The 19,334-nt window shown below is 35.2% G+C and overlaps 1 protein-coding gene across 1 annotated transcript in view; it reads left to right on the plus strand.

Moving 5' to 3' along the window:
- Positions 1 to 1,083: 1,083 nt before the first annotated feature.
- LOC143253717 (protein unc-93 homolog A-like) overlaps positions 1,084 to 19,334 on the plus strand; it is a 32,200-nt gene continuing 13,949 nt past the window's right edge. Inside the window, exons 1-2 of the mRNA XM_076508004.1 lie at positions 1,084 to 1,404; positions 13,544 to 15,120. Coding sequence (XP_076364119.1) covers positions 13,966 to 15,120 — 1,155 coding nt within the window. The 5' untranslated portion in view covers positions 1,084 to 1,404; positions 13,544 to 13,965. The remainder of the gene's footprint in view (positions 1,405 to 13,543; positions 15,121 to 19,334) is intronic.

The raw sequence follows: 19,334 nt of genomic DNA on the forward strand, positions 1-19,334 counted from the left end.
ACTTCTTAGCAAAAGATATATACTCATGGTGTCCGGTGTACTCCAAACTTCTCAGTAAAATATATATACTCATGGTGTCCGGTTTACTCCAAACTTCTCAGTAAAATATATACAGTCAGTGTCTGTTTTACTCCACACTTCTTAGCAAAATATATATACTCATGGTGTCCGGTTTACTCCAAACTTCTCAGTAAAATATATACAGTCAGTGTCTGTTTTACTCCACACTTCTTAGCAAAATATATATACTCATGGTGTCCGGTTTACTCCAAACTTCTCAGTAAAATATATACAGTCAGTGTCTGTTTTACTCCACACTTCTTAGCAAAAGATATATACTCATGGTGTCCGGTTTACTCCAAACTTCTCAGTAAAATATATACAGTCAGTGTCTGTTTTACTCCATATTTTTTAGCAAAAGATATATACTCATAATGTTAGGGTTAATATACACACCTCAGTAAAGTTATACCTCAAAATACCTTCTTTATTCTATCTTCTCACTAATAATTGTAGAAGTTCTGTACCACATCAGAGGCTTCATCCCGAGTACCAATACTTACACAAATGACTAAAGAAGCAGTATACGTGTGGCTTACTTCGGTTAACCAATTCTCTGAAATTACAAATAAAATTTTTTCTTACATAAAGGGAACACTTTGTAGAGAGAAAACTGATAAATAGAGGAACAACACCAGAGGGTATGAGGCAAGTTGATTGACTTACAACGCTAAAGTCTAGGGTTTGTTTTGTTCTGGATTGACAAACTGCCGATAGCCTGTTGTGTGCTAAGACAAACACATAAACGAAACTACGATTTTTTTTTACTAAGCACGCTCAAATAAATAGAAATAAGTGATTGTGAAAAAAAACACATTATAACAAATATGTTACTGAACACAGACTGAATGCGCATGTCGATACCGCAGCTTGCATGTGGGAAATGGATTTCTGTTAACGCCAAGTAGTGGATGAACAGATAATAACACTCATAGCATTTAAAAACTGTTTTACGTTACTTATTTTCCAAGAGAATGAAACATTTTCGACTTTATATTAAACTGCGTTAACCTCGTAATATTAGGTCACGTAATATACAGGGTTTTTATTGATTTCAGTTTCATTAATAGCAGGTCAGGATTGGATGAAACTAGTTGTCGTATGCAACCAAAAGGACTGAGTACATGACTGGTACGTTTCTTATCCTCACTGTTCGGAAAACTTCAGCTTGGTGTTCATTGTCAGGACCGTGGTTGTCATGGCAAAACGTCTGTGGCGCCCCCTGTGATGGTGTATCAGCTTTCCCGAGGAATGCACAAGTGTTTAGTTGGAGTGTTCACCACAGAAGTAGCTTGAACGCACTCTGCGAGCTCTGAATAAACAGAATTACCACCTTCGAGTTAGGTATGTTTTTCGTTTTTATTCCTTATAAAGCAAGATATAACGTAGGAATGAGGGTGTGTTGGTAGACAGTTTTATATTTGTGCTTTAACTTTTATGAGGAAATAAATACTCTACGCAACACAATAACAGTAGTTTGTATACTACTGCCACCTGGCTGGGCAGTGGATTGATTCTTATTTAACTATAACTCCAGATTATAGAGCCTTTTCTCGGAAAATATAGCAGTGATATTGGTTACCTACATAAAAGTAAATAATTCGAAGGAACAGCGGATATTTCAGCTTTAATTTTCCGAATATATCTACCGCTAATGTAGAGTTGTTGTTTTTCCAAACACATTCAAAACAAGAGATAAGAAGAAATAATTATGTTTAGCTGTTTATAAATTATTCTATGTCTGCCAGGAAGGTTGGAGCTTACAACGCTGGAAGGTTAAGAGGTTAAATTCCTGTGATGGGCTCAGCACAGATAACTTATCGTACATCTTTGTGCTTAACAAAAGACAACTAAACTGTGTTGATCTAATAATTTGGGTCCAGCGAGTTTCTAGTGGCTAGTGTGCTCGGATTGTAAAGCACAGAGCTACTAGTTTGGGAAGAGTTGCATTTTGGGTACTCTGTAAGAGTGACGGTTGGATCTCACTATTCAGTTTGGCAAGAGTAGCCCAAGAGATGGCGATGGATACTATTGGCTAGCTTATGGGATAGCTAGCGGACATAGCCCTAGTGTAGCTTTGGACAAACATTTTGACACAAACAAACACTTTCTTTAATGTTTTTTTTTAAATCTTGCTATTCTTGTTTAATTGTCAAATAAACAAGTAAAAGAAAACTTTTTAAAAGAAAAGGAAGTAAATCTCTGGATGGCTAATATGTTTATATTTCAAAAACAAACAAAATAGGATGAGTGGCATTTCATCATCCATAAATAACAGCAGAAGTAACGTATAACAATATATATATAACATTTCAATCACAACTTACTTTAATTTACCCTATTTTTGTTTGTTAACATTCTACTGAGTGTCTGATGATACAAATGTCATCTCTCCTATCTTGTTTGCATTGGTTTATTGAAGGTTTGATATTAGTCATCCACACATTTACTTACAAAACTGAAAATATCTTTCTTTACGTGTATGTACAAAACTAGTGCTTATTCTACTGTTCATCACTGTTAGCTTTGTGCCAAGTGAGAATATAATGTTTGACTTTGTTAATTAAACGTGATGTAACGTATAAACAGAGAAATGAAATATATACTTTGTTCTACTGTTCATTATTATTATTACCTTCATATCCACTGAAATTCACACCTATTGTTTATTCAAACGATGTTTATTGAGATTTGTAGTCGTTTCATATCATTGTTACTTTCTTACACTTCTTGTTTAATACTTTCAAAAACAGTCTTATGTCGACTTTATTCGTCCAAGGGGACTCTCTCCTCTTACATTACAGACTCGTCAATTAAGTTTCTGTCCAAAAGGGAAATCTTTTGCAGGTAAAGAATTCAATTAACTCCACGTGGAGTCGTTGTTGTTCTTTTAACAAAAGACTTGTCCTCAGTGGATTGGACGTGCTGGCTTACGGCTGAGTTTATTTACAAAGGGGTGAACCACAGTCGTTCGTTCGGGATGAGCTGCGTATAGAACTTCTCATACGTTTTGTTCCAGTATTGTTTTTATATTGTTAAAACATTCCCAAAATTATATACAAAACAGCGTAGATTACTTAACCCTATTTGAAAGCTCTTATATAGAAACTTTTAAAGGTATTCGGTATTTTCAGTTTGAAAGACACCTTACATCATTATACATAGGTTAAGCGGACACATAGGCTCAGGAATAACTATTCTTAATTTAGCACTGCAGCCGGGAAAAATAGCAACACCAGCCTTTTACACGGCTATTCCTTACCAAAGAATTGGATAGACGACCATTTTTATAGTATTTCAACAGTTGAAGGTACGGAGAATACATAATGTTGGTTCCAGCTTTGGACCTCCAGATCCATTAGAGTCCACTCAGACCGAATTTCATTAAACAAATAGATAATATTTCGAATAATGAATGAGATATAACAACGTAACTATTATCGACAACTAACAGAGTTCAATATGACCAACAACTGTGACAAAAACGCAAACTTAAGAAATACAGGAACGTCTTTAGGTTTCTTCATTTCAACTAACGTTACATATGAGCGCATAAAAACATTTAAGTCCGTCAGAATTGTTGACGAGCAAGTCAGAAGTTTTGGATAATAAATATCAGTTATCGATTAGACGCAAGCATGATACACGTATTTACTGCTAATAAGCTATGTTAGTCAGTGAACTTTAATTGTTAGAACATTTTAATCGACACTACATTACCATAGCTGTTTTTTATTTACAATTTCTTTGGTAGTTTAATTCATCTTATTTTGTTATTTGTTTTTTCGAGTATGAACTTCAAAGTAATTCACAACTTTCGTCATATTATATATTATGATTTAGGCGTCCATTTACAGTGGTTAGCATTAACAACTTCTGTTCAAACGTATGTATACTATATGGTTTGGTTGTTTTGTTTGTCTCTTTTAGAATTTCGTGTAAAGTTACACGAGGGCTATTTGCGCTAGCCAGCCCTAATTTAGCAGTGTAAAAATAGAGGGAAGGCAGTTAATTATCACCGCCCACCGACAACTCTTGGGCTACTCTTTTACCAACGAATAGTGGGATTGATCATAACATTATAACGCTTCCATGACTGAAAGAGCCAGCATGTTTGATGTGACGGGGATTCGAACCCGCGACCGTCGGATTACGAGTCGAGTGCTTCAACCACCTGGTCATGCCAGGCCTGGAAATTCGTATAGACCTCTTGCATTTATATGGACAACTGCTGACTACGTTTCAGGGTTGGAGTTGAGATATTTTTTTTTATTTCAGAATTTTAGCACGAAGCTACACATAGGGTTATCTTAAAATTCCTGACACTTTCTGATCGATGGAATAGCTACCTTTATTATGGACGGCCCCGAAGAGCAGAACTCGTGTTTGTAGATTCGCATTCCGGGCACGCTATTGGCGATTGGTGACGCCTGGCCCAGCACAGGTTTTCACTTTTTAAAAACGCCCACCATGCGTTCTGATGCATTGTTGATAATAAATCGCTTTTATTGTCGTTTCAAGTGGGATTTTCACGTATATGTGTGTTTAGACTACTTAGGAACGACTTCGGAACCCATACCTTTAAACTAATTTGAAAACAGAGTTCGCTTACCTTAATAAAAAAATGCTTGTTTTTGACTAAAATACGAAACAAACGGTACATCTGCTTTATAATTGAACGCTAAACGTAATATGAATTCCTCTAAGAATGTGGTGCTAACATTAGGTTTAGAATGAATTAATAACTTTTAGTTTGAACTCTGCACAAAGCGAAACGAGCTATCCGTCTCCAATTTACCAGTAAAAGAATAGAGGGAAGGCAGCTAGACCACAAACCAGCCACTCTTTTACCAACGAATAGTGGGATTGACCGTAATCTTTATAACATCCCCACCAATGTGTTTGTTGTGATGGGGATTCGAACCCGCGACTCTCAGATTACGAGTCGAGTGCCCTAACTACCTGGTGATGATAGGTCATACAATATGAATCATAAATAAAATATAATTAATAAATTACACTCTCCCTACATACCTAACAAATAATGATACATAATGAATAAACACACCCCCACACTAAACAATAAATATTTTTTTTTTTTTTATAGATAAATAAATATATTGATGTACAATTCAAATTTGGCTAGCATTTTTGCCATTTTCTTAGAAGGTATATTATATATAATTATTTAGGCTAATGACCATAGACCTTGCGTTTCGATACCCGTGATAAGCAAAGAACAGATAGTCCATTTTCTAGAATTGAGCTTAAGAACAACCAAACCATAAGTATTTGTGAACTTTTGGTGTTTTCTGGCAGTATGACATCAAGTATTAAATTCAATATGCTGTATACTTTTAAGCACAGAGTTTCAGGAAATAACGTTAACGAAGTTCTTTACTTGTGTTTCACAAAAAGAGCGCTGAACTTCTGTTACAATAGCTGTTAGAATTCCATTAGACCAATAGCGTTTCACCCGCAGCATACATGGAATACTATGGCAACGTGACGCTGATCCAATAGAAATGTCAGTATCTTCAGAAATAAATCTCAATAACTTTGTTAATATATTTCCTGGACAATAGAAAAATAAATAAACAGAAATAAATGACCTCAAATATTCTATTATTTCACTTCTCGATACAGTTTTTCATGTGAGATTTAAAACTATGAATTAATGACGAACTTCGAATATTTTATGTTTTTAATATACAAAGTATTGAGTAGTAGCCGATATGGCGTCGCGGTGAAACAGGGTGTATGAGAACTACCCTGTGATCTTTTGGCGTTTTGAAGGTAGTTTTATGATTCTGAAGAGTGATAGCTTTGGGAAAAGGTATGTCACAAGTCCTTCCATCGTCAGAAGAATGTTACAGGACTGTTACGAAGTGGTAAGGCTCCGAAATCGTCTTCATATAATGTATAAAACTTCTACGTAACGTAAAAGTTTTATACAGATCTTTTTGTTAGAAGGCCCATTGTTCGAGCTGATATAGCTCTCTTTGTTAGATGGCCCATTTTTCGAAATCAGCTCGAAACGCATTTGGGTAGCGATAAGTCAATCACACAAGTGTATTAATTTTCATCATCAGAAAGCTTTTCTTAGAATCGAAAGCGGTGACATTTAATTGTATCAACATGTCCGTCTGGTGTTTACAATCACACAAGCAATAACCTTTGGGCTTTTGAGTTTTACCATGCAGAATGCAAAACATGAAATCATATCATCATGAGAAACTTTAGACTAATAAACTGTAAGGGTCATAATCATGTTCATGTCAGCAAAGCATTCCATTTAATATTTGGTGGAAATATAGAGAGCGTATATTTTGATCCCAGTGATTTAACATCTTTTAACGTCTGAGGCTTCGAAAATTTAGGCGTAACTAAACGCAAATGTTTCAGAATATAAACATTTTCTTTGTGTATATGGTTGTAGTCATTCTAGAGATAAGCTTATGAATGAAACTATAATTCTGTCTTTCAGCTATTTGCGTGAAAATAATTAACAATTCAGAAATAATTAAAATGTTTTACATACATTGAAGTTCGCGACGCCTTTTGTTAATCTTTTTATTAGAGGGTGGCGAGTGTGGCCTAGTAATTAGCGTGCCGAGCTGAAGTTCTGTGAAGCGCGTCCGTTAAAGCCCAAATAAAATCGCACTGTGCACTTTGGGGGAAGTAGATGTGTTATAAGAGCGATGGTAAAATCCCACTTTTAGGCCTGATAATAATAAATCAAAAATTGACAGTAGGTGGTGTTGACTAGCTGCCTTCCCTCGTGTGTTTCGCCACAAATTAGGAACAACAAGTGCAAATTAGATGTGGTGTAGTTTTGTACGAAATGCAGATGATCACATTTGTTCTGTACATTATGTTATTATATCACGTTCAGTGTCCCTCTTTCCTTTCATCATCTCTGCGATCATATAACTTTATTCCGTTTTTTATAACACTCGTCTGTTATACAGTTGACTTAATATGTTGAACTGTTGTTGAACTTAATGTGTTGAACAAAGCTACACGAGGGCTATCCGCGCTAGCCGTCCCTAATTTAGCAATGTAAGACTAGATGGAAGGCAGCTAGCTAGCCATCACTATCCACCGCCAACTTTTGGATTACTCTTTTACCAACGAATAGTGGGATTAACCGTCACATTATAATGTCCCCACGGCTGAAAGGGCAAGCATATTTGGTGCGACCGGGATTCGAATCCGCGACCCTCGGATTACTAGTTGAACGCCTTAACCACCTGGCCATGCCGGGCCTACGTGTTGAACTAAAGCAGCGCTCTCTACAGGGTAAAGTCACTTGGTTCTTATTTGGATCTTTTTATTTCTGGTAAAATCAACATTCTTAGAATCTGGCTCGTAAACCTTTTGGAGGCTCCATCTGGCCGGCATTGCCAGGTGGTTAGGGCGCTCGACTCGTAATCTGAAGGCCACGAGTTTGAATCTCCATCACACCAAACATATTCGCCCTTTCAGCCGTGGGTACGTTACAATATGACGATCTATTCCACTATTCGTAGGTAAAAGAGCAGCTCAAGAGTTGACAGTGGGTGATGATGACTAGTTGTCTTCCTTCTAGTCTTACACTGCTAAATTAGGGATGGCGAGCGCAGATAGCCCTCATGTAGCTTTTGGCGAAATTTAAAACAAATAAACAAGCTCCATCTACTGTTTATTGCAATGGCAAAACTTAACTTTCGCCAGGGGCAGTAGGTGGAGGGTAGGAAACTTTGGCCTCTTAAGATTTGCTGTTTGTTTTTTTAAACAACAACAAAAACGAATATTGGGTTTATTTTACCCCTTCGTCAGTGGCAGATATTTTCAGACTTCTGTTTGTACAAAAAAAAAAGCATTTTGATAGTAAAGGAGTCCAGCTTATAAAAGTTAAAGTTCAGTCATATGAGGATGATTCTTGAAGTAACAAAATCGTTTTCTCCCCAGTTATTAAGTTCAACCTAATAAATGAAAACCTTCTGACTATGATGACACTATTTAACTCTAATAAGACAAGTCAGCAATGTTAACCGTCAAAATCTGAGGACATTCTGAGAATTAATAAATACAATGTTGGTGATAAACCTCCTGCAATGCTTCTTTATATCTCGTTCATTTATTACCGATGTCAAGGTAGAAATATTATTGTTATTTTTTTACATATATTTGACATAAAAGTGTAATAAATTTATCAAATTGAATACAGTAAGTGTGTTTTTATCCCGAATATTACATGTATCGTATGGTTGTTTTGCCTGCACAGTCAATGCGAGTCTACTGATTTCAAGGGTACAAGAGTATTGTACTTTCTACTTTACACACTGTTTTAATATGAGACTGAAACATGTGGTTTTGGTCATTATTACTAACACCCTGTTAAACATTATGGAATTTTTTTTTATAATCTAATTATGTTATAATATTGTTATCACAGTGTTACATTAAAAACATCAGACCAGTTGGAAAATATCAACATTTAAATGTTAAATAGCCCGTCTAAGCCTAAAGCTAAGTTGGTTTTAACCTAGTTTAAGTCTCATGAATAGAGTTTAGAGCTGGTTTGGTTTGGTTTGAATTTCGCGCAAAGCTTCACGAGGGCTATCTGCGCTAGCCGTCCCTAATTTAGCAGTGTAAGACTAGAGGGAAGGCAACTAGTCATCACCACTCACCGCCAACTCTTGGACTACTATTTTACCAACGAATAGTGGGATTGAACGTTACATTATAATGCCCACACGATTGAAAGGGCGAGCATGTTTGGTGTGACGGAGATTCGAACCCGCGATACTCGGATTATGAGTCGTGTGTCTTATCCACCTGGCCATGCCGAGCCAATAGAGGTCGTTTTAACTCATTTGAACCTAATGAGTAGAGCTGGTTTAAATCTAGTTTGAGTTTAACGAATAGAGTAGTTTAATCCTGGTTTGATTCTAATAAGAAGAGTTGGTTTAAACACTTTGAGTCTTATTAGTAGAGACTGTTTATATTTTTGGGTCTAATGAGTAGATTTGGTTTAAACCTAGTTTGTGTTTTATGAATGTTGTTGTTTAAACCTGGTTTTCATGTAATACATAAAGCTAGTTTAAACTTAGTTTTACTTGAATGAGTGATTATGGCTGACTTAAGCCTGGTTTGATTCTAATGAGTGGAGTTGGTTTAAATCTGGATTGAATCTGTTAGCTAGAACTGACTTGAACTAGGTTGGATGCAAATTAATAACGATAGTTTAAGGCTAAAAATGATGAGATACTGACAAATCATTAACCACTGAGTGGTCATGCAGTCAGTATGATTATCATTGAAAAGTCTGTAGGGCGAACTGTCAGATATACGGGTGGAATGCTTTTCGTACGTGCCTAAGAAATCACATTTATTGCTTTCCAAGAACGTCACTGGGGTGAGCTACTGTAGCGGTTGTTGAACGTTGTCACTATTATTGCTGAGTATATTTATAATGTTATTGGATATTGTATTATGCAAACGTTTCCAAAGAAATACTGGAACCTCTGTGGCCAGGCATTATTAAAGTAGCGACAGAGAACCCTGTGCTATATGCAAGCATCTGTACAAGCCATCTTCAAACAAAGGCAAACAGACATTACTATATGGAATCTTTTGACTGCTAGGCAAAGTTAAAATTACATTTTGGTCTCAAACGTGAGATTGCGGATCTTGGATCGCGTACCACATACAAGGAATAAAGAGATTAAACTTTGTCTTTATCACAATAATTACTTTTACAGTTATTACTCAACAGCTACGTGACATGAATTTGCATAGCACTGCAGGTGATAGTAATCGTTGCCACGGCAACAGTGACGTCAGTATGGGCTTTGTTTTAATTAATCATTGTATAGTAGGAGTAAAAGACAGAAAAGAGAAGAGGATGTTTAATCGGCCTTTTTTCAATCACTATATTTGTCACTGATAGAAAATGAAACGATTTATTTAAATAGAATAAGGCGTATGAAATATTAATATAAATAGAAAATCAACGTAAGATGAGAAAAACATTTATCCAAAAAGGACACGTGGGATTAGCAGATCTACGTCATAACCTCAACCTAATTATCAAAAGAGCGGACAAAAGTCGAAACATTGTTTTTAACCAATTAGAAGGATTATCTGTTATTAACAAATTAAGGATTAAGTGACCCCAACAAATGTTTAAATAAAGGCTGCATGTCCCCTGAGTTTGGACTGGTTACGATCCATTAATGTTATGAACTGCAAAAAAATTGAAAATGCCCTTAAATATGTCAACATGTTATTTATTTAACCCTTACCATGGCAATAATTTTATCTAAATTACTTCAAATAAAACTTTGAACCATCAATAGCACCTCACATTTTATTGACTCCTTAATAATATTGGATATTCAAAACACAAAGTGGCACGTTTTGATGTCCAGAATTTATACGTCCAAATGGCGAGAGAATAAACCTAAAAACTTGCTATTGTAGTGATTATCAAAGACATAAAACGTAAAATTTCTGCACTAAACTTCTTAGATATATTTAGCTTCATTATAAAGTTCTATTATCATCAAATCATCTGCGTCTATGTAGGCAGCCATCCCCCCGCGAGTACAGCGGTAAGTCTACGGACTTACAACACTACAATCAGGTTTTCGATTCCCCTCGGTGGGCTCAGCAGATAGCTTGATGTTGCTTTGCTATCAGAAAAACACACTATGTAGGCAGAACATTATCAGACGAACATATTTTTAAGTCAATTAGAAAAACACGCCTCAAAGACAGTCATTTTTAAACCTTTATTATTAGCTGATGGCCCGACATGGCCAGGTGGCTAGGGCGCTCGACTCTTAATCTGAGAGTCGCGGGTTCGAATTCCCTTCACGCCAAATATGCTCGTCCTTTCAGCCGTGGAGGCGTTATAAAATGTATGGTAAATCCCACTAGTCGTTGGTAAAAGAGTAGCCCAAGAGTTGGCAGTGGGTGTTGATGACTAGCTGCCTTCCTTCTAGTCTGTTAAATTAGGGACGACTAGCGCAGATAGCGCTCGTGTAGCTTTGCGCGAAATTCAAAAACAAAACAAACAAATATTATTGGTTAAGATATGTCGATAATGTTTTCTACGGCTGACGAAAGAAACAAAGGTTTTTTCACCAGATCAACGAGTTAGATTTCAATATTCATTTTACAACTGAAAATGAACAACATTTCTCATGATAGTTCTAAACGCTTCCATCATAAGAAAACAATTAGGAGCTAAGACTGAAATTCATAGAAAAGCAACAAACTCAGAACAATGCCTTAACTGCAAATTCACACACTCCGTGCAACGGAAACTGGGAACTTTGTAGTGTATTATGTATATAATATTTAATATATACTCTGGAAACAATATGGATACTGTAAAAAAATAATATTCTGTATTTAAATAATCTAATATTTGACCTAATCATCTTGATAGCTGTTTCACTCTTCGTGTAGGTAAATTATAATTTCAGGGTTTGAAAAACCAATTCAGAAGATGGAAGTTACATATTGCTCTTAGTGGACTGAATGCAGTACTTGGCCCTATTTATTGTCTATTATTCTGTTTCATTAAGAGTAATTATTTCCCTGCTTATAAACAGTGAATGGTAGTTTTAAATGCGGAACGTATATAGCTATTAATGTTTGTAATCTTTTATTCAATGTGACACGAAAAATTTCAATATCCATGGGGAGCACAGCACAGATAGCACACTGTGTAATAGTCTGTTTAATAACAAACAAAATTCACATATGAAGCTTGCGAATGGAGATTACATTTGACACATATGTACCCCTACTGCTGTACTGATTCTATTACACCAGCCACCTCTACCACTAAGTCTTCTTTTATCTCCTCGGACTTGTAGTTTGAACTTTTGTTTCAACTGTTTTATGTGCAACGCTCTTGGTCTTAGGTTATATCATATTTTAAAATACATGTCAACGCGGTTGTGAATACATTGGTCAAACAAACAGAAGTTGAAAAGTAAGAATAAAAACAATGAAAACGTTGCATATACTGAACGAACAAATGTTACTAATCATGTTAACTGGTAGGAGAAAAACTTTCTTTGATTCAGTCGAATAATATGACAGCTTGAAATATTAGAAAACTATAGAAATAATAAGACAGTAAAAGTAATTATATGTTAAATGAGGAAGAAAGATTGCAAAATTAGAAAATATATAGATAGCGTGATCTTTTTTTCAGTATGTAAGCTAAGCAATCAAATTACCATGACATTTTGTGTTTATTTGGTTTCACAGTATTTGTTTTTCACGCTCGTGAGGACAAATTGAATTGACGTCTAAACAAATACAGTGCTTTCTAAGATTGTGGATCGGTCTTAGGATAAAATCTTCAATTGTGTACTAAACAACGTTGATCGTTTGAGTATTTTAATATAATTTAAATATTTATACGAGTTATTCGAATGTTAGCCTCTTAATATTACGAAAGTATATTTTATAGCTCAAAGTTAATAAACAAAACCGTTACCTGCTGAATATCAGCCTTGTTAATCGAACAATGCTGGCAATAGGAATGCAACTATTGGTGACGAAGTACAGCTGCGCGAAGTTTCCATAGAGATCCTACTTTCATTTTGAAATAGAATCTTACATTGTGAAGATAAGTTTCAACAGAGGTTTCATTTACTTTCCGACATGGAGAATTGGAAGCTTCAACAGTTTGAAACGTTATTTTTAAACTCGAAGACAATGAACTTGAAAATATGTCATTGCACTGGAAAGTATCATCTGGAAAAAGTTCTTTTACTTAATTAAGTTTGTTCTTTATATAACTTACAGCAACTGTAATTCTGTGAAATGTCACATGCTTTATTGGCGAAAATATAATTATGAGGGGACATTTAATTTCAAAGAAACTAGAAAAAATAGCGAAGAGACTAAATACAGAGGAGCTTAAAAAAACTAAATTGTGAGAAAAACTAAATCTCGAAGAAATTTTAAAAAATTAAATAACAAAAGCGTGGCTAGGTGGTTAAGGCACTCGACTCGTAATCTGAGGGTCGCGGGTACGAATCTCCATCACACCAAACATGGGGGCGTTATAAAGTGATGATCAATCCAACTATTCGTTAGTAAAAGAGTAGCCCAAGAGTTGGCGTAGATAGTGATGACTACTCTAGTCTTACACTGCTATATTAGAGAAGGCTAACACAGACAGTTCTCGTGTAGCTTGGTGCGAAATACAAAAACAAACAAACAACACTATTCAGAATTTTATGGATTGTTTGTTTAATATATTTTCTTACTATATATATATATATATATATATAGTACTTCTCCTTTTTTCACAATATTCAGCGTTATCGTTCGTATCTCAAAACATTGTAATGTGCGTTTGTCATAGTTCTTTTCTAAAGTTCCAAGTCTTTTTTCGAGGAGTTTGTCCTATGGTTTTATTTTGTTTTTAATTTATTGGTAATACATTTTTCTTCTTTATTCGTAGGTATGACGCATCGTAGTCAACTAAACCTAACCTACGTGGGCAAAAGAAGCGATTTCTTCTTTAACGCTGGTGTAAAGATTCAACTCATCACAGTGTAGTTTAACTTCAAGGATTAAGAAACTATCGTTTTCGGCGGGAATTTTTGGAACGCTGGCTTTATCAGTTCCTATTTTAATCTCATTATTGCATGTTTATAAACAATAAAAAAGAAAATTTTCTGAAATTCTGTTTTGGTAATATTTTCACGCTTTAACTGACTTTAAAGTATTCATTTTGAAGGACATCTTGTGAAGAATTGGCTGCTTAAAGTTGTGATTTGTTTTTTTTTTTAAGCAAAACATACGGAAGATTTTTCTCCCTTTCTCAACAGAGAAATAGGAATCATTACGTGTTGGTTTTAAAAGCGATAAAAAGAAACAAAGATGGCTGCCAAAGCTGCGGAAAGATGTAAATCTCCGGAAGAGGCTCAGCTGCTAAGTCCGAAGCTAAAGGAGAATACCGAGCAGCTAACGATTGAAGTCACGTACGAGGGATCAAGAATCAGTTCTTCGAGCCGATTAAAGCCGAAAACAGCCGAAGTCCCCGAAGTGCTTGACGAAACTCGCACTCACTTAAATCAAGATCATCTAGGAGCTGTGACAACGGAAAAACAATTAGTAAAGAACATTGTAGTCTTGGGGATCGCTTTCGCATGTGTATTCAGTTCATTTTCGGCGTTACAAAGCCTTCAAAGCTCACTGTTTCAAGAAAGTGCGTTAGGCCTAAAAGCACTGTGTTGCATTTACGGCTTAACAGTAATTTCAACATTGTACGCCCCTGTTTTTGTGCACAAAGTGACTCCCAACTGGGTCATCACCCTCTCTTTCGTCATGGTGGCGCTGTTCACTTCGACTTTCTTTTATCCTCGTTTCTACACGCTGGTTCCCAGTGCTGTTCTAGTAGGACTGACTTTTGGACCTCTTTTCAGTGCCCAAACATCATTTATCATGCACCTGGTATCCAAGATCACGTGTTTGACGGAGGAAATCCGTGAAAAAGTCCAGCAACGTTTTTTGCGACTTTTTTACCTCTTGTATAACTTCAGTCGCATTATAGGGAACTTAATGACAGCTCTGGTTCTACGTTACTCAGATAACGTTTTCGTCTACATGACAAAGAAGCTTCACCATTACGACCACAGTCAATCAATGACAGTTAGCTACCAGATACATGATACTCAGATGTCTGTTTCCTTGTCAAGAGATGTCACGGGGCCATCTTTCTGCCGCAATGTCGAATGCCAAAATGACGAAATTCTAAGAAGTACACCAAACTTCATTTTTCTTCTACCGTCAAATACCAGTTTCGTGCTTGTTAGTATTTACTTAGGCTTAGTGCTTATGGGAGTTGCCCTGGTGGCGACCATGTTGGATAAGTTTGAAGTCTATGTTTATCAGGATCCTCTGGAGAGGTCATTGTGGTCAAGAGCTCTTAGAAACATGGCCGTATTGTTGTTGGACCCTAATCAACCTTTGCTGCTTCCACTGGTGTTCTTTATCGGAATGGAGCAAGGGTTCATATATGCTACTTTTACACAGGTAATTTTGTTTATGTACGACGTGACTTTTAATAAGGGGTCGTTGTTTAATTTGTTTTTTAAATGCTGATCGTTATTTTTTGTTTCCTACGAAATTAAAGTTCTTATTAATTTCGTAATTTTTTTTAATGTTTGTGTATATAATAATTATTCAAGCCTAAGTATGTAGTTTTTGTTTAGATAATTATGAATATTGTTTGGTTCGGTCACTTTATGGACACTGACTGTTTATCTATTGACGAATATTGTTCTTCTACATGGTAATGGATCATTCTTTATGTGTTTATCAAATAATACTGTTGTTCTATATGATAATGGATCATTCTTCATGTGTTTAGCAAATAATACTGTTGTTCTATATGATAATGGATCATTCTTCATGTGTTTAGCAAATAATATTCTTGTTCTGTATAATAATGGATCATTTTTCGTGTGTTTAGCAAATAATATTGCTGTTCTTTATGATAATGGATATTGCTTATTTCGGGTATTCATTAATACCATCGGTGTAGATTTTCAGTAACTTTTTTTGTACGTACTCATGAATATTGCTTGTCTAATTAATCATATTTTATTTGTTTAAAAAGACATTGCATAAATACACGCAAACTTAAATCAGTATAAGATAGGCTTAAGGTAGTCTCTCATTATCATCACTTGAAATAAATAAACAAACACAACCTTTCCACACAAATTTGTCAAGCGTGTGACTTGGTAAATACACACGTTGTTGAACCATACACATAATTATATTAGACATTTGTTTGTTTGTTTTGGAATTTCGCACAAAGCTACTCGAGGGCTATCTGTGCTAGCCGTCCCTACTTTAGCAGTGTAAGACTAGAGGGAAGGCAGCTTGTCATCACCACCCACCGCCAACTCTTGGGCTACTCTTTTACCAACGAATAGTGGGATTGACCGTCACATTATACGCCCCCACGGCTGGGAGGGCGAGCATGTTTAGCGCGACGCAGGCGCGAACCCGCGACCCTCGGATTAGGAGTCGCACGCCTTATGCGCTTGGCCATGCCAGGCCCATATTAGATATTTTATACCAAAACTAAGCACTGAAACAACCTGATTGAAATTGGAGTAAATGTTGATTAGTCATCAGAGAGTTTTAAGTTAGTTTTGTAATTAAGTTGGCTTAATTGTACATAACTTTAGGTACTTTTATGATGCCCCTGGTTTCAATATATATATATAAAGTTTAAGCTAGTTTCTTACTAGTCTCGTTTTGAAAATATTACAAGTTTTGTAGGTGATCCTGTGTGCTAACTACTTAACCTGAATTTAGGTTAGTTTCGTAATAACATTGTTCTGATTATGTATATTTTAGGTTAGTTTAACAATAACTTTGGTTTTATTACGTAGAAATAAAAGGCTTGTAATAAAGGCCAAACGAATGGTTTTAAAACGTAATGGGTTGGAATAATGTTGTTACTTAGTAATGTGCACTAGGTTGATTTTAATGGGTAATATGTATACACATATATATGTGTAAAACGCAAAGAGTGCAAGAACTATTAATGTGTCTATCTGTCTGATAATCGTCTGCCGTATTTTTCAATATAAAATTTTATGTTCACAGTGCGCTAATAGCTATTTTATAGTATGCTAATACTCGTGTTCATATAGTATGATGGTACTAATTACTCTCAAAGTGTGTTGATACTTATGTTTGTTGTTTGTTAATACTTATGTAATAATATACATATATTACACTAACAGGTATGCTCATCATGTGCTAATATTTGGTAACTATAATATGCTAATAGGTATGTTCATATTCTGCTGGCACATAGGTTCATAGTGTGCCAATAATTATGTCATACTGTGCAAATTCTTTTGCTCGTATAGTACACTAAAATACATGTTCATAATGTGCTGGCGCTTTTCATAGTATGCTCATATTTATGTGCGCTGTGCACATTTAAAGTGTGCTGGTGTTTGTGTTTTTCGTGTACTAATAGTTATGTTCATATAATGAACTGGTATTTATATTCATAATGTGATAATATTAATTTTCATATTATGTTCTTATGGTTATGCTCGATAGTGCTAATAATTGTGTTCAAAGTGTGCTGGTGTTTATATTTATAATGTGATAATAGTAATGCTCAAATAGTATATTTATGTTTGTGTTCATAACGTGATGTGTTTGATATTTGTCTTTTGGTAATTATAAGATGATGTCCTTATCACACGAACAACCAGGATTCTTGGCTTAGCTTATAAGGAAATGCTGAAGAATAAATATGTGTTATTGATTTGTCATGTAGCCAATACTCTAGGTCTCAGTATCCCTACAGGGACGACTCCCCATTGGTTTGTAAGGCATGTCTTCTTCATCCTATAGTAACAATGATTATATAAATACGCTCTCGTTTTTGCGACGAGAAAAGCGGTACATTTTCGTAAACTCACATTATCACAACCTAAGAGACTTTGAGAATATGATAGTATTATATTACTGAATCGTTTTTCGGGTTTACGTTACGGTCTTATAGATGTGTATGTTGAAATACTTCGTTTATGTCGTGAAAACTGGATTACTTTTATTTGATACTTTGGCTTGTCTCGCTGTGGAAAATCCATAGTATTACGTAGCATTAATTAAATATATAACTAGTTTCATATCATGAGTTCCACGTGAATCCTCATTTCGTAATAGATCCAGTTTATCTAAATGGATCAAAACTGTGAAGTTACTTTCGGGATCTAAATTGAATATCCGAAAACAATAAGGATTAGCTAAGCTCACCAAGTCAGGAGTTTATAAAAAATAAGGATTAGCTAAGCTTACCAAGTCGGGAGTTTATAAAAAAATAAGGATTAGCTAAGCTCACCAAGTCGGGAGTTTATAAAAAAATAAGGATTAGCTGAGCTCACCAAGTCGGGATTTATAAAAAAATAAGGATTAGCTAAGCTCACCACGTCGGGAGTTTATAAAAAATAAGGATTAGCTAAGCTCACCACGTCGGGAATTTATAAAAAATAAGGATTAGCTAAGCTCACCACGTCGGGAGTTTATAAAAAATAAGGATTAGCTAAGCTCACCACGTCGGGAGTTTATAAAAAATAAGGATTAGCTAAGCTCACCAAGTCGGGAGTTTATAAAAAATAAGGATTAGCTAAGCTCACCAAGTCGGGAGTTTATAGAAAATAAGGATTAGCTTAGCTCACCACGTCGGGAATTTATTTAATTTCATCTCATACTAAATAAATTTCGGGATACGTTATTTGGTAGTCTTGGTCCTATATTTAATAACTTTATTAAAATATTAATATTAAAATATTATGGATATTTTTAGTTTATCATAGATTAAGGGGAGTAAGCAGTTAAGAAAAGACCGTTCTTTGTTTTCATGATAGGAACTGGAATTATGAACGCTTTTACACAAAGTTTATATGTTGTTAAATATAACTGAATATATTAACCATTTACTTTTAAGATATTTATATTTTTGCTTTTTACTGTTATATTACATATTTTATTTCTTCATTTCTTATTCTTTATATATTTCTTATATTTTTAAAGAGCTACAATGACAAGCCTTACAGTCCATACTAATGCTTTATATAAATACTATACCACCATCACGTTGCTGAGCTGTCATCTGATATGAACGTCACGCCACAACATAAGTTACAACGTGCTACCCTAAACTCTTACCTTTCGCTGCGAAAATCGAAAACGTGTTCTGAACTGCGACAGTATCTGAAACGTATTCTCAAGACGGCTGGTATGGGTATTAGCACTTTAATTAAAATAAAGTACAGAACAACGTTTCGACCCTCTTAGGTCATTTTCAGGTTATCAAAGAGAAGCTAACCTTTGTTAATACTCATACCAGCCGTCTTGAGAATACATTTTTATTTCAAGTGGGTTTCTCGTCATCACGTATTTGAAACGTATGTACAAGCCTGTAGCTAGCGGTATGCATTGGCAGTTTTATCTAAGTTACGAAATATAAAATGCCTTAACTTAACAGAATGTTTATTTAAAACATTGTCAAGTAAAAAAAAAAGTTACATTCGTTTCAAAAGCTATTTTTATATTGCAGTGGCATTAAGGTGAACGATTATTCGTAAAATGCTTTGTGTCTACGACGTCCGTTTATCATATGTCATTATAACTTTCGCAACGAAATATCTTTCTAGAAAGCCTATGAGTTAGTTGGTTTTATCTTTTATAAATTGTTTGCAAATGAA

The sequence above is a fragment of the Tachypleus tridentatus genome, chromosome 6, assembly GCF_004210375.1.
Source record: "Tachypleus tridentatus isolate NWPU-2018 chromosome 6, ASM421037v1, whole genome shotgun sequence".
Taxonomy (NCBI): Eukaryota; Metazoa; Arthropoda; class Merostomata; order Xiphosura; family Limulidae; genus Tachypleus; species Tachypleus tridentatus.